The 25105-nt window shown below is 44.8% G+C and overlaps 1 protein-coding gene across 6 annotated transcripts in view; it reads right to left on the bottom strand.

Moving 5' to 3' along the window:
- CHKA (choline kinase alpha) overlaps positions 1 to 25095 on the bottom strand; it is a 58610-nt gene extending 33515 nt beyond the window's left edge. For 2 of the 6 annotated variants that reach the window (XM_025878679.2, XM_073883382.1), the window contains exons 1-2: positions 24921 to 25094; positions 1246 to 1357 (exon numbers count right to left, since the gene is read on the bottom strand). In XM_025878679.2, the coding sequence (XP_025734464.2) occupies positions 1246 to 1341 (96 nt within the window). In that variant the 5' untranslated portion in view covers positions 1342 to 1357; positions 24921 to 25094. Of the gene's footprint in view, positions 1 to 1245; positions 1358 to 12146; positions 12243 to 24920 lie in introns of those variants that run through there. The other 4 variants (XM_073883378.1, XM_073883380.1, XM_073883383.1 and 1 more) reach the window with 3 other exon arrangements.
- Positions 25096 to 25105: the final 10 nt, after the last annotated feature.

Below are 25105 nucleotides of genomic sequence, written 5' to 3'. Positions count from 1 at the left end.
GCCCACATGAAAGCCCACAAATGAGCAGAAATGGGACTAATGGTTAGAGGATGTAAAAGTCCTCAAAGATAAAATGGCTCAAGACTGGTCTCATTGAAAGTACCAAAAGGACATTAACTGGGTTTTTCAAAAACTGTGCTCTGAAAGTGCAACTTGATTGAATGAAAAACCCAACTGTGTGGCCAACACAAGAACCCTGTCGCTTGTGTACCATCACTAAGGGGTCAAAGTCAGGGTCAGCTGTATGTTCCTCATCACAAAGTGGCCTCAGGTTTCCGGGGCAAAGGGCACATGGCTTTCCAACACTCAGATCCTGAGCACTTCACAGCGGGGCAAGGCCCAGGAAAACTATCCAACAAAAAGGCTCAGTCACATTATGACAGAGTGCCAGCTTTAGCTTTGATATTTCTGAACATTAAAATCGAATTATCGCAGACATGGGCATAATCTGCCCTTCAGATTGAGCTGAGACTAGTCTCTTAAAACATTAAGTCAGAAAACTACTCTCCATTTCATGAAGATCAAAATGGGCCCTTCTGAAGATTTAAATGGATATTAAAATTCTACCATAGGAAGATATCAAACAAACATTTGTATGTGTGGTCAGTAAAGTGGTAAATTCATGGTGTAAATAGAAAAAAAAATCCAGACATTTGGGATCTCCTACAATTGATGAAGACAATTCAATAAATAAGGCACTTTAACTGAAAATTAGATTCAACTAATATATAAAAATTTAAAAGGATTATGAGTCTAACAAATTCAACATTTTAAAGGAATCTCAAAGGGAGGTAGTTAATAAATTCAGCTCAACTGAGATTATACTTTGTCCACGGGGCTCCCCTGTGCCCTGTAAAACCTTTATGATCATGTTATTAAAAACAATACCTTTTCCACATTAGAATTTTACAACCTAGGTCTGAGCTAAAAATTTCAATGTGTGGAAAATCCAAGCATCATAACCACTACTAAAGATTTAACCAACATCATACTTTTCTCTGGATATAAAGCTGAGAATATTTGTACTGTCTTACTAATAAATTATAAGCAAAAACAGGAATTCAGAACATAACAGGATATAAGCAAAAAACCCAGTTGTGCAGCCCAATTAAGATAAAAGCAGTATGTAAAAATAGCTTTAAAAACCACCACTAAAGTATTTAAAATCTCTTCCCAGGTAATTTAGGAGAGAGGATGAAAACTGTTCACAGGGCCCTCCCGTCCCCACGCAGCCTAAGAACTCACCATCTTTAAAATTGCCCCGTAGAGCCGCAGGAGCACTTTCCGAGGCTCGTCACCAATGGTGGCCACGGTGTCGGGAAAGGAGCACTGGAACAGCATGTTACTGAGGCCACCTCTGTTGGAAGTCAAAGGACAGTAAGCGTCAGTATTTTGAAGGTCAGCTAAACCACCCTTCTTGGACAACTACGGATGAGACGTCAGAGTCCCACAGGAACTACTCCCATCAAAGTCTCGATCGACTCTCAGGAGACCTGCGATATATACACGATGAGCTCCACGATGTTTGGATCAATTCCAGTCACATTAAAAACAGGCAAATTCCCTATCTGTTCTTCTTAGCTTAGCGCTAGAGGTGAGTCCTAAATCGCATGTGTGCACCTGCACAGGGTGTGTGCCTCCAGAGAATGAGAACCCTGTGAGGACCCTGCGGGTGGGAGCGTCCCAGATGCGTTCTTTCAGGCTCACGTTCTTCTAGGATCCAAAAACTCCACCATGTTCCCATAGCGACCAGGTTAAAATCTTGGAGCAATACTTAACCCACCGCCCCGAGGACCTTCCACCTGAAGTATATATAGCTCCATGTTATTAAAACATCTCAATCAATTTTGACTAACAGCCTTTTCAAAAAACTTGCAACACTGACTGGTTCTTGGAGCACTCAGAGGAAATGACGGGAGATCTCAGTACCCTGAACCTTCCCCTCTGACGAGGAGAGACAAGAAACAAGTTATAGGGGTCATTTGAACAGGAGAATAACTGCCTTTGGGACAAATCACCTGCCTGGGTTGGACACGATCAGGTAGAGAGGAAGGGTAGTTAATGGAGGAATCGGAGCTGAATGAAGGAATACGAGATACTGTACAGTCAGGAGCTCCAGACATGAAGCACCTCATCTGCAGCAGACTTCAGAGTCCCTAAATCCTAATCTAGCCAGTGAATCTTCAGGAACTATTATCTAAGCCAAGCACTATGCTGGAAGCTAGGATAATACAAAATTGAACTATGCTCTGCCCTTGCCCTCAAGAAATAGCCTCTCTAATGAAGACAAAGAAGACAAATCACAGGACAGTCAGTGTCGGAGGCTACACGCTCCAGCAAACCGTGTCGACCCCTGACCGTCAGAGGCTTCAGCATCATAGGGCAGTAGGCATGCAACTCTGGGAGAGAAAGTGACCAGGAGATCGAACCACAGCTTTCTAGAAGGACACCCCCCGGTCACAGGAGCCACCAGCTTTTCCCTGCCCCATCCATAACCAGTCCAGTCTAGTCAAGTCTCTGGATATAAAGTCCAGTCTCTGGATATAAAGCTGAGAAGGACACCCCCCGGTCGCAGAAGCCACCAGCTTTTCCCTGCCCCATCCATAACCAGTCCAGTCTAGCCAAGTCTCTGGATATAGAGTCCAGTCTCTGGATATAAAGCTGAGAAGGACACCCCCCGGTCACAGGAGCCACCTAGCCACCTGTGAGACTAAAATACCAAAGTGAGACTAAAATACACACCTAATTCACACTATCAGGTACAGGCATGGTGTGATTGCACAGGGATTATGAGCACACACTGACAAGCACTGCCAAGAGCTACAAAATACAGACCAAGAGATTGTGTGGGGAGAAAAGAGAACAGGGAGAAATTTTTATCTGGAAGTTTGTTAATGTTGGTGTATTAACAGGAGGTAACAATTCTGAAAATTCTGCTTCTGTGGCAGACATTCTCCTCCCTTTCCAGGTTTTATCCAGGCAGCAACGCGCCTAGCATGAAGACTATTTACCAGCTGCCTTTACAGGTAGGTGTGCCCGTGTGACCAGGTGCTGACAAGTAGAATGTAAAAGGAAGTAAAAGGTGACTTTTGGAAGTCAACTTAAGACATCCTCATGGGCTTTGTCCCTTTCTTCCTGTCCTCTATCCTGTTGTCTGAAACAAGGAGAGGACAGTGTGTCAATCGCGAAGCTCTGGTCTATGAGCAACAAGTCCACACTTCAGTTCTCGGTTGTGACATTGGGCCAGGGGTTCCACCCGTTACAAATCTCCTTTGCCGGCTGCTCCCAGTTACGGTCTGCCAGTGGGGGCCCTGGAGGGAGGCTGGAAGGCAGGAGGAAGGAGACAGGCCTGTTGTGTTGTGTCTGAGTGCTGGAGTAGCAACAGGGGAACCCCCACTTCTTTCACCAGCCCCAGAACCAGCCTCACGGCACCTTCTCCAGGATACCAGCTCAGAGGGCTGGGCCCCAGCTGCAGGGGGTGCTTCTCAAAGTCTCAGATGCCAGCAACAGCCAAGCAGTGCCCTCTCCGCAAGCAGCGGGGCCCAGCTCCAGGGTCTGATAATCCCCACCTCTTCCCTTGGTCCCCCAGCCCAGGGAAGGGGCTGCTTCCTGCAGTTCTGTGGGCCACTGGGTCCCATTTCTTTCTAACGTCTGTTCACCCAATTCCCTATATTAAATTCTCTATGTTGAAATGTCTAGTGTTGTTTCCACTTTCTTGCCAGTGTCTTGACCGGCACATATGGCCAGAGCTTTAGCACCTTCTTAGATCATGAGAATCAGAGCCACAGCCTAGGAACAGCAGAGCAGTTGGCTGAAAGGAGCCCACGTCTCCATTGAGCCCATGGAGCTGCCATACCTGCCCAGCCTGTCTACTTCCAGACCTCTAACACAAGAGGGACATAAATTTTTGTTTAAGCCACTGTTACTCTAGGGCTTCTGTTATAAGCAGCTAGATCTAGTACTAACAGATACAGCTTATCACAATCCACTTACTCATGCTCTCCCAATCTGCAAACTCCTCCTTACCCTTTGCTGCTGCCTAAAAACTACCTACAGTTTAAGACCAAGTTCCAATTCCAACCTTCTCAAGAAGCTTTTGCCACCTTCCCTACTAGCTCCTTGAAGGCAAGGGTAATGTCTCACTACAATTCTCAAGGCCTAGTGACCCCAAATGGTGGGTGCTCAGTAAAGCTTTTCTGAAAATGACAATAACCAGCAGCACTGCTGTCCCACTGAGTCTCTCTTCTCCAAACTCCCTCCTGTTATATTTGTCTTACTAGGTCTGGAGGGTTAGGTTTGGCTCCCTGATTAATTAGACCATAAGCTCCCTAAGAGATAGTCCTGAGGGAAAGCATCATGCTACAAGAAAGATCACTGGCTTCAGAGCCAAGGATTCGAATCCCAGTATGGCCACTTACTAGCTATGTGATCTTGGGCATATCACTAAACCTCTCTGAGCCTCAAATTCACCCCTCTATAAAAGAGTTGCACTTTCTTTAGTCATTTTATTTTTCTTGAGTGAGGGGGAGGGGCAAAGGGAGAGGGAATCTTTTTTTTTTTTTTTGAGAAAGGGAGAGGGAGAGAGAATTCCAAGCAGGCTCCACGCCCTGTGTGGGCATCGGGTTCCATCCCACGATCCTGACATCGTGACCTCAGCCGAAATCAAGGATCAGACTGATTCGACTGGGCCGAAATCAAGATCAGACTTAACCAACCGAGCCACTCAGGCGCCCCTCTTTAGTCATTTTAAGAGCTCCCTAGGCTGCAGTGTTCAACAGGTTAGCTCAGTCCCCCCGCCCCACTCCTGCAGGGTGGATGCTGATGCTGCCTCTCGTTTACAGATGAGGAGACGAGACTGAGCAGGAGCACCGGGCCGTGCTCAGCACGTAGTAGCTGCTGTGGGAGCCACACAACCACCAGAGCCTTACATCAGGACGAGTCTGTACAAACGTGTGTAAAACTGATGTCATGGGTTTCCTGGGGTTGCTGTGACATATGACCACAAATTTCATGGCTTAAGAAAACATGAATTTATCTTACAGTTCTCGAGTTCAGACGCCAGGAAGTAGGTCTTCTGTGGCTAAAATCAAAATGTTGGCAGGGCTGTGCATCCAAAAGATATACCACATTCCAGTAAACACATACAAAACGACTAAAAACAGATTCTGATTGAGCTAATGAATGTCAAAGGACAGTGCTTACTAGGGGGAAAGAGGCATTGGTGTTTCATGGGGACGGAGTTTCAGACCAGGAAGAGAGAAGCGTTCCTGAGATGGATGGTGATGATGGTTGCAAAACAGTGTGAACATCCTGAATCCACTGGACTGTACACTTAAAAATGGTTAAAAATAGTAAATTTCATGCTGTGTACATTTCAGCACAATGATTTAAGAAAAGGAATGAAGTACTGACACGTGCTACAACAGTATGCTCAGTGAGAGAAACCGGTCACATATTCTATGATTCCATTCATGCGAAATGTCCAAAACAAGGAAATCTGCAGACAGAAAGCAGAGCAGTGAGTGCCTGAGGCTGGGCGGAACAGGGCTGGGGGCCAGGGTTTCCTTCTGAGATGAGAAAAATGTTCTAAAACTGATTGTGAGATGACAGCTGCCTATACCTGTGAATATACTAACAACCATCAGATACACACACTTTAAATGGGTGCACTGTATGGTACGTGAACCATATCCCAATAAAGCACTTTTTATTTTTTAAAATTTTTATTTATTTGACAGAGAGAGACACAGCGAGAGAGGGAACACAAGCAGGGGGAGTGGGAGAGGGAGAAGCAGGCTTCCCGTGGAGCAGGGAGCCCGATGCAGGGCTCGATCCCTGGACCCTGGGATCATGACCTGAGCCAAAGGCAGACGCTTAACGACTGAGCCACCCAGGCTTCCCCTCACTTTTTAAAAAAGAAAAATGACTTTTTTCCATATGTAATGATTTTTTCTTAACCAATTAAAAACCTGAATGTGCGTCTACACAAACTATGTTTCCCAGATGTAAATAAAAGGCATACTTAAGAATTTTTTCAATAGCTTACTTAAAAGCAATCATGAGTACCTGGGAATCTTCACAAGAGTAAAGACCTCTTTTCCCAAAAGGCAAATCAGCTGTCTACCCCAGCGAGGAAGGAATAGAAAGAACAAGCAACCCAAGGCTCTGGTTTCCCCAGAGCCTCGAAGCACAGGGACGGTGTGGAGGGAAGACGATGAGCGCAACCCTGACCTTTCTTCTCAACTCAGGGCAACGCCTCTGGTGCGTGGCTTATCAGAAGAGCCCTGCCACACAGGCTCCTGGCTACCAGGCGACAGGACAGGCATCCCATCAGTTAAAAGCCCTCGTTTTCCTTCCTGTCACACACTCTTGAGAGTTCGGTCAACAGCGGGAGCAAACAGATGAGCTACTGTTCTAAGTTGTGTAACTCCATTCACAGTTTAATCCCATGCTCCGAGAGAAGGCAGGCGGGCCAGCGTGGCCAGAAACCAGCTCACAACCTGGAAACCCTTCATCTCTTGAATTATCTGTAGCCCCTGTTGCTCACTAGCCCGGTAGTGGGAAGAAGTAAACCGCTGGTTATTTTTTAGTGACAAGCCAGATAAATGAAACAAGGTCATCATCCTGGATGACCCAAGCTGTGAGAAACCACCTAGAAAAATGCCAGTTACTAATGGCCAAACAACATGACTGAGAAGAAGAAGATATGCTGGGAAGATACGCCCCAGACATGGAAGCAAAACTACAAGGGCCCAGTTTACCACACAGTTTGTCAAGATACCCTCCCAGGTAAAACCCCAGGAGCTCTCAAGGATGTCAAACAAGTGGCAGAACAGCTTTTTAAGAAACATACATGTCCTAGTTGAGCTCAGGAGACACGAGATAATCCAGGAAGCACAATATCAAATAAAATGAAACGAACACGTTTTTCACATCAAGCACAGGTCAGCAGCCCGTGGCGGGCACTCACCGGCCCGCGCAGGCCTCCACCAGTACAGAGCCAGTGGGCTCACGAGCACAAGAAAAGAGCTTCGTGCACACAAATCGTTAATTAGATTATCAAGATAATCCTTTCCATTTCTCCGAATACCCAGAGAAAAAACCATGCAATAACAAAGCAAAGAACAACCCCCAAGCTGAAGAACTAGGGCTAACGGGTTTCTATGCTGAAGAAAGTTGTTTTAGTGAAAACAAAGCCACATAGCAGCCCCGAGGAGCACTTTGCTGCTTTCATCATATTCGTGTTCATATTCACAAGCAATAAAAAACTCAGGTGACCTGGGCGTGCTTTTAAGGACTCAGCTAAGTTTTATCAGTTTTACTGGAGCAACTAAAGTAGGCTGCTTGTACTGTGTAATAAATTGTTTGCCTTTCAGATTTTAGAATCCATGTTCCAAAAAATCATGTTAATATGGATCTTAAAGACCCCCAAAATAAAAAAATATAACAAGTTACCCAAATTCTGTCATCCAAACACAACCACTTTTGAACATTCTGGGTGGTTTTGTTTCTTTTTTTAAATAGGCTCCACGCCCAAGGTGGGGCTTGAACTCATGACCCTGAGATCAAGAGGTGCATGCTCTACAAACTGAGCCAGCCAGGCGTCCCTAACATTCTCGGTTTTTTAGTTGTCATTTTCCTAAGCTCCTCTTTTCCTACTTCTTTCTTGTTATTAAAATTGGGATCATACTGAATGTATTACTCATAACGTTCCTTTTCCATTTATATTACAAGCATTTTCCATCAGTTCAGCATTAAAAACACAATTCTTAATCATACACACAATTTCATCTCAAACACTAAGCATGGTTTAGCCAATGGCCCACTGCTAGAGACAGTGGGCTTTTCTATAACTTTCTACTTCTATCCATAACTCTATAGTATGGACACCCAGTACATCAACCTTTATGCACAATCCGATGAGACTCTTTAGTTACAGTTGGTTTTTCTGGGTCAAAGGGCACTAACATTTTTAAATTCTTGCTACCCATTGCCAAAGTGTCCTACAAACAAGCCACACCACTCACTCCTTGCCTGTCAGTGTATCAGAACTCCCCTCTCATATTCTTTTATTTTTTTAAGATTTATGTATTTGAGAGAGAGACAGAGAGAATGCGGGGGGGGGGCAGAGAAGAGGGAATCTCAGACTCCCCGCTGAGTGAGGAGCTGGACGCAGGGCTTGATTTCACAACCCCGAGATCATGACCTGAGCTAAAACCAAGATGAGACATTTAACCAACTGAGCCATCCATGAGCCCCTGTCTCATACTCTTGACTGACTTATTTAACAACAAAAACTTGATAGATCAAAATATAATTTTTAAAAACATCAACTGCAGGGCACCCGGGTGGGTCAGTCAGTTGGGCATCTGACTCTTGGTTTCAGCTTGGGTTGTGGTTTTGGGGATGTGGGACGGAGCCCTGTGTCAGACTCCCCGCTCAGCAGGGAGTCTGCTTAACCTCGCTCTCCCCCTCTGCCCCTCCCCCAGCTCGTGCACACACGTTCTCCACCTAAAATGAATAAATCTTTAAAAATTAATAAATAAAAAACATCAAATTGCTAGTGAAGATAACTAAAATTTTTTTAAGTCTACAATATACATGAAGTTATTAACAAAGGCCATGAAATATTTTTAAGTTAAAAAATTGTTGCATTGGAAATATTTATAGGTACATCAATACAGAAAAAATACATTTATTAAAATAAATCATAAAACATGCTAAGAGTTAGCTTTATTTAATTGACTTCTTGGGGGCTGCACCTCAGGTGGCTCAGTTGGTTAAGTGTCTCACAGTTCATGACCTCAGGGATGAGCTCCACATCACATCAGGCTCCCCACTCAGCAGGGACTCTGCTTCTCCCTTTGCCCCTCCCCCTGCTCATGCGTGCTCTCTCCCTCTCAAATAAATAAAATCTTAAAAAAAAAAAAAAAAAGATTTCTTGGTGACATGCATCAGTGACTCCATGCTACGTTACTTCAAAACTGATAAATGTCAATCCATGACCCTCCTCATAAAGTCATAAATTGCACTAAACAACGAGAAGATCAAATTGGAAAATGTAAAATAGAAGATAATCTAAAATTTTAGTTGACTCAGAAATAGGTCAAAGATACTGTGTCACGGTAGGCAACACATTGATCAACATTATTAAAAAGAACCTTGGGAAATTCCACAAAATCATTTCAAAACAAAAACCACTCCATATAACACTAAGAACTGGTATTTGACGCTACTTCCTCTTCAAAGTTCCTTATGGCAAGACGTAGCAATCATACCTTTGTGTGTGTGTGTGTGTTAAAGATTTATTTATTTATTTATTTATTTATTTGACACAGAGAGAGACAGCTAGAGAGGGAACACAAGCAGGGGGAGCGGGAGAGGGAGAAGCAGGCTCCTGGCTGAGCAGGGAGCCCGATGCGGGGCTCGATCCCTGGACACCGAGATCACGACCTCATGACCTGAGCCGAAGGCAGACACTTAACGACTGAGGCACCCAGGCACCCCAGCAATCATGCCTTCCTAAGGTGCAAGGACTTCCTCAAATAGAAGCCTAACAGACAACAGGTTCCATATGGTCAAGTACGAACCACAATGTCCCAAAACATACAAGATTATAATTCTTATATGTCAGCTATTCCATTCCAAGTACACCTATTGCAAAAAATACTCTGTTTCAGCACTTAAACCACTTAAAGCAAATACATAGATCATAAAAGATTTTATTTCAGAATGAAACAAACAGAATTTTAATACCAATTGAGAATGGTGATTATCTCTGGGCAAAGGAAGGGAATCTGAGGCCAATTTAGCAGAATGTTCCAATTTGATAAGGCTATTTTACTTTTTTTATTCTTTACTACTTTATAAATGTAATTTTTAAAAAAAATTTTAGGGATGCCTCGGTGGCTCAGTCAATTAAACATCTGCCTTTGGCTCAGGTCATGATCCAGGGTCCTGAGATTGAACCTCACACTGGGCTCCCTGCTCAGCGGGGAGCCTGCTTCTCCCTTTCCCTCTGCCCCTCACCCCCCTGCTCGTGATCTCTCCCTCACTCTGCACTCTCCCTCTCAAATAAATAAATCTTAAAAAATTTTAAAAAGATTTTATTTGAGAGAGACAGACAGAACGAGTGCTCACATGTGCTCATGAGTGGGGGGGGGGGCAGAGGGAGAGGGAGAGAATCCCAAGCAGACTCCCCGCCAAGTGGCTCAATCTCATGACCCATGAGATCACAACCTGAGCCGAAACCGTAAGTCAGACACTCAACCGATTAAGCACCCCTGAATGTTTCTAATTTTTAATAAAGAGCTTATTTCACATAAAACTTTATGGCATCTAATACACAATCAACAGCATATAATGAACTCTTCTCAAAAAATCAGTTGGCAAGGGGCGCCTGGATGGCTGTCAGTTGAGCAGCTGACTCTGGATTTCAGCTTCAGGTCATGATCTCAGGGTCCTGGGATCAAGCCCCACATAGGGCTCCAGGCTCAGCAGGGAGTCTGCTTGAGGATTCTCTCTCTCTCTCCCTCTCCCTCTGCCTCTGCCCCTCTCTCCACTCACACGCTCTCGCTCTCTTCCTCTAAAATAAATAAATCTTTAAAAAAATATCAGCTGGCAATGTAGGGTCTGTATAAAACCAAGATCATTGGTAGCAAGGAAAACACAGTGCTGATAAAGATCACAGTAGGTCAAAGCAATGACAGCCTTGTCCAGTATCTTCTCAATCATAATGGGGGATATTTGCTGGGGTCCACGGAGATTCTCTTTGACAGAGGCTTCAAAAGATCTGTGACATCTTCAAAAGGTTAAACATCAAGTTACCACATGACCCAGCAATTCCACTCCTACACATATACCCAAGAGAACTGAAAACATGTCCTCACAAAAAACTGCACACTAATGTCCATACTAGCCAAAAAATGGAAAAGCTCAAATGTCCATCAACTGATGAACAAATCGTGGTATATCATGCAATGGAATACTATCCAACCATAAAAAGGAACAAAGTACCGGGGCGCCTGGGTGGCTCAGCTGGTTAAGCGGCTGCCTTCGGCTCAGGTCATGATCCCAGCATCCTGGGATCGAGTCCCGCATCAGGCTCCTTGCTCAGCGGGGAGCCTGCTTCTCCCTCTCCCTCTGCTGCTCCCTCTGCTTGTGCTCTCTCTCTCAAATAAATAAAATCTTAAAAAAAAAAAAAAAAGGAACAAAGTACCATATGTGCTATGACATGAATAAACCTTGAAAACCGTGAAAGAAAATGGTCATAAAAGTCCACACATAGGGCGCCTGGGTGGCTCAGATGGTTAAGCGTCTGCCTTCGGCTCAGGTCATGATCCCAGGGTCCTGGGATCGGGTCCCGCGTCAGGCTCCCTGCTCCTCGGGAGCCTGCTTCTCCCTCTGCCTCTCTCTCTCTCTCTGTCTCTCATGAATAAATAAATAAAATCTTAAAAGAAAAAAAAAAAGTCCACACATGTTGTGTGATTCTTTCTACATGAAATGTCCAGAAGATATCAGGTGTATTAGTGGTTGTCAGGAGCTAAGGAGGGGAGCATGGGGAGAGACTGCTAATGGTAAAGGACTGATTTCCAAGGTGATGAAAATGTTCTAGAAGGACAGTGGTGATTACTGTAGAACCCTATCAAAATACTAAAAATCACTGAACTGAATCTAAAAGGGTGAACTCTATGGTATCTCAATAAAGCTGTTCTTTTTTCTTTTTGAACCAGTGATAACCACTTTGCCTTAGTTAACTTTAGATTGAACATTCATTGATTTAGCTAAACCATCCTCTTAATAATAAACTTCTGTGCCTTATCCATGGCGATCATCATTTGATTAAAATCTGCTCCCAACCACTTCCAACTGCTCCCTGGAAGGGGAGCTGCTAGATCCTAAGAGCCATCAAGTCCACAAAAAAGACTCCTCTGATTTTAGGATCTGGAAAAAGAAACATTACTAAGAGCTTTAGAATGAGAAAAGTTACCCAGTTTCAGGAAACCTCTCCACAGCTGCACTGAGTTCCCAGCTTCGCACACCTTTTCTTACTCCATTTAGACGCGGCGCTTCCCCCCCACCTCTGCTACCAGGGGTCCTTTTCTCCAGTTCTGACCATGTACTTCTTTTTTTTCCTTCCCACATACCTTTTTGCCACTTTTCCTTCCTCCCTTCAAGTTTGAGGCCAGTAAGAGAAGGTTCTCACACACAATACCCACCACCTCCTCTTCTCCTCCCACCCTCTAATTGCCAGGGTTCCACAGTCCTGGCACCCAAGGCATCATAAATGCCATCAAGAGAAACATTCTAACACCCATCTCTCTTGCCCTTTGCCCTCCTCCTATAGACTCATTTCCATGCTGGCTCATACTCTCTTGCCTTTTCAAAGTCTTAAACTTCTGCTTTATTAGCTACAGCCATCTCCGCACAGAGGGGCTTCCACAATGCTCTTTTTTATTTCCTTAAGATAGATAGATAGATAGATAGATTGATTGATTGATTGATTGATTGATTTATTTGAGAGAGAGAGAGCACAAGCAAGAGAGAGAGCACTAGCAGGGGCAGAGGGAGAGGGAGAAGCAGACGCCCCACTGAGCAGGGAGTCCGACACAGGGCTCAATCCCAGGACTCGGGGATCATGACCTGAGCCAAAGGCTCAGACGCTTAACGACTGAGCCACCCAGGCACCCCTTCCCAGTGCTCTTTAATGCAGCATCCTAAGTTCCACCACTGAGCCGACAGGCCAAATGCAAAGGCAGGAAAATGAAGAGAATCAGACAGGAAAACTCAGAAGAGATGGCATTTTCAATTAGCACATGGACAGGAGAAAGTAGTCAAAGTGTGACCATAACTTCAGGCATGAATTGTCTGCCCACTGATAATACACACATCTTACCGAATCCTAAGCTTCTTTATTCACAATCCACAAATGGACAAAGGGCAACTCATACACCATATCTGTCTGCAGTTCTCATTAGTCACATGGGTTCCCTGTAAAGGTCAGAGACACCTGGAGGATCCTCAGCGCCCTCCATGTGCCCCTGCCCTCGATGCACACAAATGTCACCTAGTCCTGGACGATGACAGGATGTATGTCTGCCTGGCTTGCTTGCTTTCTCTTCCTTTCTTCCTTTCGAGATTTATTTTAGAGAGAAAGAAAGAGCACAAGCAAGGAGGGGCAGAGGTAGAGGGAGAATCTCAAGCAGACTCCACACTGAGCATGGAGCCGGACGCAGGGTTCAATCTCACGACCCCGAGGTCGCCCCTCAAAAAAAATTTTAAACAAAATGAACAAAAATAACCTTTGTTTTTTCCAACTGCCTTCTGTAATCACTTCACAAATAAAAGGAATGCTCAGGGAGGGAGTTAGCCCACTTGGTTGAATTTCCTGGTTAATCATCAAGTAGCTATGAAGTATCATCCTAACTACAAGATAATTAAAGATTACCAAATAAAATACTCTTGTCAAAAATCTAAACTCAAAATTTCATATACCTATCCAGGCAGTGTTTTCTCTTCTACTCCATAATATACCAGTTTTCTGTTTTAATAAACACAAACTACTCTCTGAATCTGTTAATACAATTAGCCTTCTGGGCAGATTTATAAGATTGCACTGTGGCTTGAGTATGGGTATTCTAGTTTGGTAAGCACAAATCTAAACCTTTACTTGATTTTAGGGACAAGGGAGTGGTTAAAAAAAAAAAAAAGAATAAGGAAAATTTTCAGTAAGTTGGGCCCCAGTTAATTGAGCTTTTACTGCAAATTTCCTCTCGCAAGTCACATAACAGGTAATATTCCGGATACTTTTCAGGACTATTATGCCCAGACCTCCTTTTCAGCCTTACATTTCCTGATCTAGCCTTTAAAACAGCCAAATGTTTCTTATCCATTATGTGGAGGAATGTGGAGATTTTCAAGGAGGGAGAAGGAAAAAGGGCATTTCCCCACTACGGGGTAAATGAGAGAATGCCCTCACTTCAGAGGCGGGTCAGTCACCATTTAAGGCACAGCTGTACTTCGCCTGGAAGGCCAGAGGTGGCAGAAGTGCTCCCCGTTGATAACAAGTCATTTGAAGGGACCCAACCAGAAAGAGAGGGAGCGAAGCTGGAAAAGCTACCCGGCTATCCCTTGGCTTCCTACCGCCCAGCCTGTCAGGTGGGACAGCACAGCGCTGCCCATATACTCCTCACCCCTTCTCCAGCCATAAAGCTGCAGGAGCGAGCTGTCCTCTAGGTTCTAGAGCACGCACAGAGGCAACAACGGCCACTTCACAAACCCTTGCAGACTTTCCACCCACCTTACTGAAAACACTGAATTCTACCATCAGCTGTTGGCCATGAAAACTGTCATTCAATTCTGGTTGCTCTGAGAAGTTCACATAGCTTGTAAATACACTCCATGTGTAAAATGAAGCCAAATCGGAGTCGATGAGATCATCAAAACCTTCTCAGCCCCAGGAAGAAAGCTGAATAGTCCAGTAGATGTGACCCGCCTGAACACATCGGCCTCAGGAAGCTGGCATACACAGTGGGCACTAGTGAATGTCACAACCTGACATTCAAGTACTCGGTTTCTGGTTAAGAAGCAGTTGGTGATTTGGCTGAAGAACAAGTTTTAACTACAAGTTATAAGCAAACATACAGGAGAGAGCTTCTGAGCTAGTCTCTGCATTTGCACCCAGGAGCGGCTTCAATGTCTTCAAGCACTCATCCTACAGAAAACATTTTTTTTTTAAAGTTTGGAGTACAATTACTTTGCTAGATAGGGTTTACTGTATAATACAGCTTTTATTTTAGTAACACATTTTTAAATTGTTTTAAAAATGGCTTCCATCCTTTTTTTGCAGACTTAGCAGGTTTCAAAGAGGTTATTTAATATCTATTTTATTCCACAACATTCTATGCAGGAAAAATCCATGCTACAGTGATACAATTTAGTGGAATGCCCAAAGTCTTGAAGTAGGACATTCCTAATGTCAAACATCTATGTGTATATATATTTTTTTTCCAATTTTTCAACAGCCATTTTTTTAAGTTTTTTTTATCCAGTAACCTGTACACCCAATGTGGGGCTCAAACTCAGGACCCCAAGATCAAGATTCCCATGTTCCACCAACTAAGCCAGCCAGGCATTCCTTTTTTTTTTTTTTTCCAGTTTTTAAATTGTGGTGAAATACACACAACATATAATTTACCATCTTAACCATTTCTTTTGAAAGATTTTATCTATTTATTGGACAGAGAGAGGTGAGAGAGAGCACAAGCAAAGAGGCAGAGGGAGAAGCAGACTCCCCTCTGAGGAGGGAGACTAATGCTGGACCCTATGATCATGACCTGAGCTGAAGGCAGACAGTAACCCACTGAGCCACCCAGGCGCCCCTACCATCTTAACCATTTTTAAGAGTACAGTGCAGTGGCATTAAGTACATTCACACTGTTTTTGCAACCATCACCACCATCCATCTCCAGAACTCTTTTTATCTTGCAAAACTGAAACCGTGCCCATTAAGCACTAACTCTCCACTCTCCCCTCCCCCAGCCCCCGGCCACTCTGCTTTGTCTCTATGAATCTGACCGCACTAGAGATCTCACAGAGGTCAGATCATACAGTTACGTCTTCTTGTGACTTGCAATTATTTCACTTAGCATTAGTCCTCAAGGTTCATCCATGCTGTAGCAGGTGTCAGAATCTCCTTTTTTAAGGTTAAATAACAGTCCATGTAAATGTGACATTTTGGGGAGGGGGGTGGGAGGGATGGGTTAGCCCGGTGATGGGTATTAAGGAGGGTATGTATTGCATGGAGCACTGGGTGTTATGCACAAACAATGAATCATGGAATACTACATCAAAAACTAATGATGTACTGTATGGTGACTAACATAACATAATAAAATAAAATTTTTTTAAAAAGTAACATTTTGTTTATCCATTCACCCAACAAAACATCTATATGTTTTTAATCATTTGGAAAAGGATCCACATCTAAGGTGCATCAGCTCAATGCTCAGAGAATGATAAACCCGAGAACCTGCCTGTTCCAGAGAAATCTTTAACAAAAATTTTTGTCTGCTAAATTAAGATGGGAGGTTATCTGGTCTGCAACTAGCCAACCGTATTTTGCTGAAAAACAAAGAAGCCACTGACACCTCTGCAAACTGTCCACATGTTACATGGCATCAAGTCCAGCACGCACAGGACTGAGTCTCCCTGAGGCTTACAGCCTGCACTCCCCCCTCCCCCCAGATTTCACTTTTTCTAAAAGTCAGATGACGAGGGGAAAAAAAATTCAAACATAACCACTATCTCAGCAGGAAAACGATCCACAAGTCCAAGGATTGGATACATGGAAAAGAGAACAGTGACATACCAAAACAGCCACTGAATTTGGAGTACAAATGAAATAAGAGGGGGAAAAAAGTGGATTTTTGCGGAATTTCTTTTAACCATCTAAAACTCAACTTGAAACCACCGTGGCTCAGGTGGGGGAAAAAAAAAAAAGAGCAACTTCAGTGAAATGACAGCATTGGTGTGTGGCAATCAGGGACAGGTGCCTTAACCCCAAGCCTGGAAGCAGAGTTAAGGGAAGAGCTTTTGACCTTGGTGAACTCTTTTTTTTTTTTTTTAAGATTTTATTTATTCATTTTACTTTAGAGAGAGAGAGAGCACGCATGTGCACGAGGGAAGGGCCAGAGGGAGAGAATCCCAAGCAGACCCCAAACTGAGCACGGAACCCAATACGGGGCTTGATACCATGACCCCAAGATCATGACCTGAGCTGAAATCAAGAGTCAGACACTTAACGAACTGAGCCACCCAGACACCCCAATCGTGCAACTCTTGATCTCAGGGCTGTCAGTTCAAGCCCCACATTGGGTGTAGAGCCTGCTTACGTACATACATAAGTATAAAAGACATGGAGAGTACAACCTCGTTGTAGATGCAAAGCAGACTAATGAAAAGCTAAAGACAAGGGCTATCCAAGGGCCGGGCAAGATTCTCCGCCAGAGGACGGTGAGATAGTGGAGGGGTCTGCTGCAGGGAAAAATCCAGAAGGAGAACATGGGCATCAGTAGGTGGACAAGCCAAGAGACTAGACTGAGAATAAAATCCTGGAAGCAGTAAGAATTATAGTAACGTTACAGGAGACAAAAGTCATATAAAAGTTAACATATAGGGACACCTGGGTGGCTCAGTCATTAAGCGTCTGCCTTCTGCTCAGGTCATGATCCCAGGGTCCTGGGATCGAGCCCTGCATCGGGCTCCCTGCTCTGCGGGAAGCTGCTTCTCCCTCTCCCGCTCCCCCTGCTTGTGTTCCCTCTCTCACTGTGTCTCTCTGTCAAATAAATAAAGTCTTTAAAAAAATAAAAATAAAAAATAAAAAAAAGTTAACACATAGGGGCGCCTGGGTGGCTCAGTTGGTTAAGCGACTGCCTTTGGCTCAGGTCATGATTCTGGAGTCCTGGGATCCAGTCCCGCATCAGGCTCCCTGTTCAGCGGGGAGTCTGCTTCTCCCTCTGAAGCTCTCCCCTCTCATGCTCTCTCTCTCTCTCTCTCATTCTTTCTCTCTCAAATAAATAAAAAAAAAATCTTTAAAAAATGTTAACATATAAAAGTCAATCACTGGGGCACCTTGGCTCAGTCAGTTGAGTCTGACTCTTGATTTTGACTTGGGTCATGATCTCTGGGTTGTGAGATTAAGTCCTGCACTGGGCTCCACACTGGGCATGGAGTCTGCTTAACATTTCTCTCTCCCTCTCCCTCTGCCCCTCCCCACCCTCTCTTTAAAAAAAAAAAGTCAATCACTTTCACTTTCCCATATGCCAGCAATGAACAAGTAGAAATTAAAATTAAAAACACATTACCATGTACATCAGCAACCAAAAAATGAAACATTTAGGTATAAATGTAACAAAATATGTACAAGATCCTAGGAGGAAAAATACAAAACTCTTATGAAAGATATCAAAGAATAACTAAATAAAATGGAGAGATAGTCCATGTCCATGGATAGGAAGACTCAGTATATTGCCAAGATGCTAGTTCTTCCCTATTTGATGTATAGATCCAACATAATCCCAATCAAAATCCCAGCAAGTTGTTTCATCAATATTGACAAACTGACTCTGGAGTTTATACAGAGAGGCAAAACACCCAGAATAGCCAACTCAGTATTAAAGGAGAAGAACAAAGTCAGCGGACTGACACTACGTGACTTCAAGACTTACTACAAAGCTACAGTAATCAGGACAGTGTGGCGTTGGCAAAAAGAATGGGCAAACACGGGCGCCTGGGTGGCTTAGTTGGTTAAGCAACTGCCTTCGGCTCAGGTCATGATGCCGAGGTCCTGGAGTCAAGTCCCATGTTGGGGTAGCCCTGCTCGGCAGGGAGCCTGCTTCTCCCTCTCCATGCCACACCCCCTGCTTGTGCTCTCTCTGTCAAATAAATAAATGAAATCTTGAAAAAAAAAAGGGGGGGGGGGTGCCTGGGTGGCTCAGTCATTAAGCATCTGCCTTTGGCTCAGGGCACGATCCTGGGGTCCTGGGATCGAGCCCCGCGTCGGGCTCCCTGCTCCACAGGAAGCCTGCTTCTCCCTCTCCCACACCCCCCTGCTTGTGTTCTCGCTCTCTCTCACTGTGTCTCTCTCTGTCAAATAAATAAATAAAATCTTAAAAAAAAAGAATGGGCAAACAGATCGATGGAACAGAGTGCAGAGCCCAGAAATAGATCCACATAAATACAGTCCACTGATCTTGACAAAGAGCAAGGGCAATTCAATAGGGAAGGGACAGTCTTAACAAATGGAGTTGGACGACTAGACATTCACAGTTAAAAATTGAAATCTAGGGGTGTCAGGGTGGCCCTGTCGGTTAAGCGTCTGACTTTGGATTGCAGCTCAGGTCTTGATCTCAGGGTTGTGAGTTTAAGCCCTGCGTTGGGCTTCACGCTGGGCATGGAGCCTACTTTTAAAAAAGAAAGAAATCTAGATACAGACCTTACATCCTTCACAAAAGTTAACATAAAATGGATCCTAGACCTAATATAAAATGCAAAACTACAAACCAGACTGTAACAGGAAATCATCTAAACGACCTTGCTTATGGCTGTTACATTTTAGATACAACACCAAAGGCACAATCCATGAAAGAAATGACTGATAAGCTGGAATTCATTAAAATTTAAAACTTCTCCGCAAAGACACTGTTCAAGAAGATAAGGCGACAACCACAAACTGGAAGAAAATATCTGCAAAAGACACACTGGGTAAAGGACTATTAGCCAAAAGATACAAAGAACTCCTAAAACATACAAAGAACTCTTAAAACTCAACAATAAAAAAACAGAACTTGATTTAAACAATGGGCAGAAGACCTAAACACACACCTTACCAAAGAAGATATACAGAAGGCATGTAAGCATATAAAATGATTCTCCACGTCATTAGGGAATTACAAATTAAAATGAGATACCAGTGCACACCTAACAGAGGGGCCAAAAGCTAGAATGCTGGCACCAAATGCTGGCGAGGGTGTAGAGCACCACGAACTCTCTCACTGTGGGCAGAAATGCAAGATGGCGCAACCACTCTGGCAGACACACTGACTGTTTCTTTCTTTTTTTTTTTTTTTAAAGATTTTTATTTATTTATTTGAGAGACAGTGAGAGAGAGAGAGTGAGCACATGAGGGTCAGAGGGAGAAGCAGACTCCCTGCTGAGCAGGGAGCCTGATGCGGGACTCGATCCTGGGACTCCAGGATCATGACCTGAGCCGAAGGCAGTCGATTAACCAACTGAGCCACCCAGGCGCCCCACACTGACTGTTTCTTGAAGAACAAAACATGCTCTTACCAAACAATCCAGCAACTGCACACTTTCGTATTTTCTCAAAGAGTTGAAAACTTACATCCACACCAAAAGGGGCACATAGCTATTTACAGCAGCTTTATTCATAATTGCTTGGAAGCAACCAAGATGTCCTTCAGTAGGTAATTGGATAAACCGTGGTCCATCTGAACAATGAAATATTATTCAGTACTAAAATGAAATATACGATTATGATATGGTAAGCCGTGAAAAGATATGAAGGAGACTTAAATGCATACTGTTAAGGAAAGACGCCAATCTGAAAAGACTATGTACTTTATGCTTCCAATCATAGGACATTTGAGAAAAGGGGTTGGGAAAAGAGAGAGGCAGAGGACCTTTAGGGCAGTGAAGCTACTCTGCAGGATGCTACAATAGTAAATACATGACATACATTTGTCCAAACCCACTGAATGTACAACACTGAGAGTGAACCTTCGTGTAAATTAGGGACGTTGAGTGATAATGATGTTAGTGTAGGTTCACCAATGTACCACTCTGGTGTGTGTTGGGGGGGATGGGGTATATGGGAACTCTCTGTACTTTCTGCTCAATTTGGCTGTGAAACTAAAACTGCTCTAAACAAATTAAGTTTATTAATTTTTTCTAAGTAAGCTCTATGACTAACGTGGAGCTCGAACTCAAGACCCTGAGATCAAGAGTCACATGCTCCACCGACTGAGCCAGCCAGGTGCCCCAAGTTTATTATTTTTAAGATTTTTATTTGTTTATTTGACAGAGAGAGAGAGAGAGAGAGAGAGAGCGCACAAGCAGGGGGAGCGGCAGGCAGAGGGAGAGGGAGAAGCCTCCCAGGCGCCCCTCCCCTCTTTTTTAAGATTTTATTTATTTATTTGAGAGAGGGAGTGAGAGCACTAATGGTGGGGAGGGGCATTAATGCCCTATTAATTTAAAAAAAAAAAAAAAAGTAAGGCCACTTGGGGCGCCTGGGTGGCTCAGTCAGTTAAGCGTCTGCCTTCGGCTCAGGTCATGATCCCAGGATTCTGGGATCAAGCCCTGTGTTCACTGGGCTCCCTGCTCAGCGGGGAGCCTGCTTCTCCCTCTCCCTCTGCCCCTCCCCACCGTTAGTGCTCTCACTCCCTCTCTCAAATAAATAAATAAAATCTTAAAAAGGGGAGGAGGGAGGGCGCGCCTGGGTGGCTCAGTAGGTTGGGCGACTGCCTTCAGCTCGGGTCATGATCCTGGAGTCCCAGGATCGAGTCCCGCATCTGGCTCCCTGCTCAGCAGGGGGTCTGCTTCTCCCTCTGACCCTCTTCCCTCCCGTGCTCTCTATCTCTCATTCTCTCTCTCAAATAAATAAAATCTTTAAAAAAAAAGGGGGGGGGGCGCCTGGGTGGCTCAGTCAGTCAAGCGTCTGCCTTCAGCTCAGGTCATGATCCCAGGGTCCTGGGATCAAGCCCCACATCGGGCTCCCTGCTCAACGGGGAGCCTGCTTTTCCCTCTGCCCCTGCTTGTGCTCTATCTCTTTCTCTCTCTCTCAAATAAATAAACAAAATAAAAAAGTAAGGCCACTTAAGGGGCCAAATTTTCACAGTAAATAGTAAAAACAAAATGTAAATGAAACTTTATCTTAAAAAATGAAACTAGAAATTATATATAACATAATTTAGGTTATAAATGCAACTGTGTACATAGAAAGGAAATTAAGTAGGGAATTTTGGCATAATTCTAACAAAAAACTTAATGATGACACCATAAACCACAACTCACTCCCTATTTGACTTTTATTGCATCATTGTGCAGGTATATTTAAGGACTTGGCCAGTCTTTTCAATGACTTCTCTTGGTTTTTTGATACCTAAATGATTCTACTTGGGAGAGCTCAGGGTATCACCTTCCCCATCAATTTTCAACTGTTAGTGGGTCTGTGGATTGTAATGTATCAACAGATATGTGTGAAACTTTAACAGCTCTCAAACATTTCTTCCATCAGACTTCATGAAATCTTGCAAAGATTTGCAATTTCATTTCACAACGGATCGTGACTTTTACCAATCAGCAACAAGAATGATAATAATAAATCCTTGATTTGATGGGCCTGGACAGAAGCTAGTGATCAGCTGTGCGTGCTGGGCATGGACAGTTTTTTTTTTTTTTTTTTTTTGAGACAGTGAGTGTGGCAGGGAGGGGGCATCTTAAGCAGAGTCCACACCCAGCGCAGAGCCCCATGCGGGGCTCATTCTCACGACCCTGAGATCATGACCTGAGCCAAAATCAAGAGCTGGGTGCTTAACAGAGGAGTCACCCAGGCGCCTCAATGTTACAATAATTCTTATCTTTCCCTCTACCACTCCTAGCTAGAGGGACTCAGGCAAACAATAGTCTGGTTAGAAAGACCCCTGTCATCACAGCAAGAGGACAGGGAAGAGGTCAATTTAAGCTAAAATCTAGTGCCTACCACAAGTCGGGCACTATTCCACTGCTGGGGATCCGAGATGAACAGGAAATACCCTCCAGGAATTCAATCTAACAGAAGAGGCAAAGAATAAACACACAAATGTGGTAGGTGTTGTTGCTGTGAAGGTGTCTATGTATATGAAGTGCTATGGAAAAGACATGAATAAAGAAGAAATTAATTCTGCTTCTCTCTAAGCTAGATCTTGAAGGAGGAAGTTTAAAAAGCAGATACCAGGCTGCCAAGCAGAGTATAAGAGCAAAGAAAGGCCTAGAGATTAAAAGCACAAAGCTCATTCAGGAAATACAGGGTCCAGTATAAGGAGCCCACTGCTCCTCACTGCTGGTGGGCGGCGGGGGGGGGGGGGGGGGGGGGGGGGGGGGGGGGTTTTTTAAAAAAAAACAAAAAAAAGGAACCACTCTAGAAAGGGGGGGCGGGGCCAACGTTTAAAGCAGGCAAATAAGTCCGGATTTTATTCTCCAGCTACAGGAAGCCACGTAAACTTTAAAACAAAGAGTAACACTATTTGAGAATACCGGGCAACAGGGCAAAGAACGATTTAGAGGAGGGAACCCGAAGTGCAAGGACATCCACAGGCGCCTCCTGTTACGGTGTCTAAGCAAGGATGCGGACCTGGACTCCTGGCCTCAGAAACAGCACAGGGAATAGACAGTAGGTGTGGATGCAAAAGCAGCTCACCGGGTCTCAGCTGCCACTGCAGGCAGAGGCGGGGCTTCTGGGGGAGGGCAAAGGTGGCAGTGGTCCTGGGACTCTGGCCAGCTACTGTTACCAACTCAAAGACAGAAAGCAGCAAGAGCATATTCCAGGGTGGGAAGGAGCAAAAGGGTGAAATGTGGACAGAGTAGATGGACTGAGTTGAGGTGGTGAGGTCTGACAAACCGCTGGGGATGGATCAGCACTCAGCCAAAAGCTGAAAGATGGTGAAGTGTCAGTAACACCTAATAGTCGGAGTCACAGGAAAGGCAACTCACTAGATTTCAACCAAGAGAAACCCCCATTCCCCACTCTGAACTGCCTCTTTTGCTTTTTAAAAGCTAAGCATCACCCCCTTCCCATGTCCTAAATCACCTCTTTTCTCCCTATTAAATGGACTCCATAACCACATTCTATTCCAGAAAACAGAAGGGGCAGTGTATACCATACATTGTTTGAAAAGGTCCTCCAAACCAAAGGAAAGCTTCCAAGACCATTTCTAAGACTATGAATTCTTGGAGAAAAGAAACAAAACACATCCTCAACGCTCCTATGAGTTTTGAGCAAAACACAAAGGTTTAACTGACCACTGACACTTCCCCAAAAGGTGCCACAAAAAAATGTCTTAAGGTTGAATCCGGGGGTGTCCAAACATCTTCACAGGCAACAGGCAAGAGCACTGGAGCAGGAGGGGGGTACCAGAGACCTCCTAGTTCAGCAAACAGCCACTGACCTCCAGCCCCTCTAGGTTTTTCATTTTACAGACTGATGACACGGCCTAGGATGAGCCCTATCACCCTTTTCACTGAGGATCTTCAGGGCTAACTAAATGTGATAGTTTTGGAGAGATTCATGGGGAAAAAAAAAAAAAAAACTCGTTAGGCAATTGTGAGATTATCTAAAACCCCTGTTTTTGATTCCTATCTTTTGCCTCTCACTGCTCATAAGCAAATCTATAAGAGAGGCCAGAGGACAACAAGGAAGTGAACCTCAGTTATTCTGCTGCATTTGCAGCTCTGCTTGAAAAGACTAGGCACGGAAAAGCAATCAAATGACTACAGTTGGATTTGGGGATTATCAGTGGCAGACAGCCAGTTTCTAGATATGACACTCAACCTGGTCAACCAGTTAAAAGAAAAGCTGCGAGAAAGAAACATTTTCCAAGGTCCATTTAGAAGGACACTAACTGTTCAATAGCTATCTCGTGGGGGCAGAACGGCAACAGAAATCAAGGGAGTCTTTTCCCGTTCAGTCTGAACACACACACACACACACACACACATTTTTTTGTCCTTTAAATTTATGACTAAATATTTTTAGCTTAAAAAAGGGGGGGGAAAGGGGGGGAACCTTCCTCCCTTGGTCGTAATTTTTGGAGCCACACCTCCTAAGCTCTGACCGCTAACACACCCCTACGACTGAGCAGCGTTAGCCAGGATGAGCGGACGTCACCCCTCGGACACTAACAAACGCCTCTTTCCGAGCGGGGAGAAAAGCAAACCACGGACTCGAGGAACTAGAAGCAAACTTATCAGGTGACTTTTTTTAAAGCCAATCAGGCCACCCCTCCGCATTCAAGGCCCTAAAACCGCAAAGGGACTTCCCAGCCAAATTTTTTAAGCTTCTGGACAAAACGCACTTTGTGATTCAACGGCATTGTTCTGCCTACAGGAGACCTGTTTTCCCGTGAAACCGGTATTTTTTTCTTTTTTTTTTTCAACAGACCTTCTTCCGGAAGGTCCTGTGAGACCGCGGGGCCAGGGCCGCGGAGTCCCGCTGGGATTTCCCGCGGTGCGGGGAAAGGGGTCTTCAGCCCCCGGCAGCGTCCGCAGGCCCCGCCCCCGCCCGGCCAGCGTCACCTGACCGGGTAGCGGCCCCCCCCCTCCCCCCCGCCCCCCCCCCCCGGGGGGGGGGGGGCGCCGCCACCGACCTGATGACACTGATGTGGAACTGGTCCTCGCGAAGGCCCCGCCAGGCACCGGGCAGGAACTCCTTGCACCACAGATAGGCCCTGCGCCGCGTCCGAGGTTCGGGCTGCTCGTCGGCCGGCGGCGGGGGCAGCGGCAGCGGCGGCGGCGGCGGCGGCGGCAGCGCGAGCGGCGGCTGCGGGCCGCC

The sequence above is a fragment of the Callorhinus ursinus genome, unplaced genomic scaffold, assembly GCF_003265705.2.
Source record: "Callorhinus ursinus isolate GAN/ISIS: 27379988/994484 unplaced genomic scaffold, GSC_fseal_2.0 scaffold51, whole genome shotgun sequence".
Lineage (NCBI taxonomy): Eukaryota > Metazoa > Chordata > Mammalia > Carnivora > Otariidae > Callorhinus > Callorhinus ursinus.
Note: the sequence above shows the minus strand (reverse complement) of the source record. Positions and strands in the feature narration are given on the sequence as shown.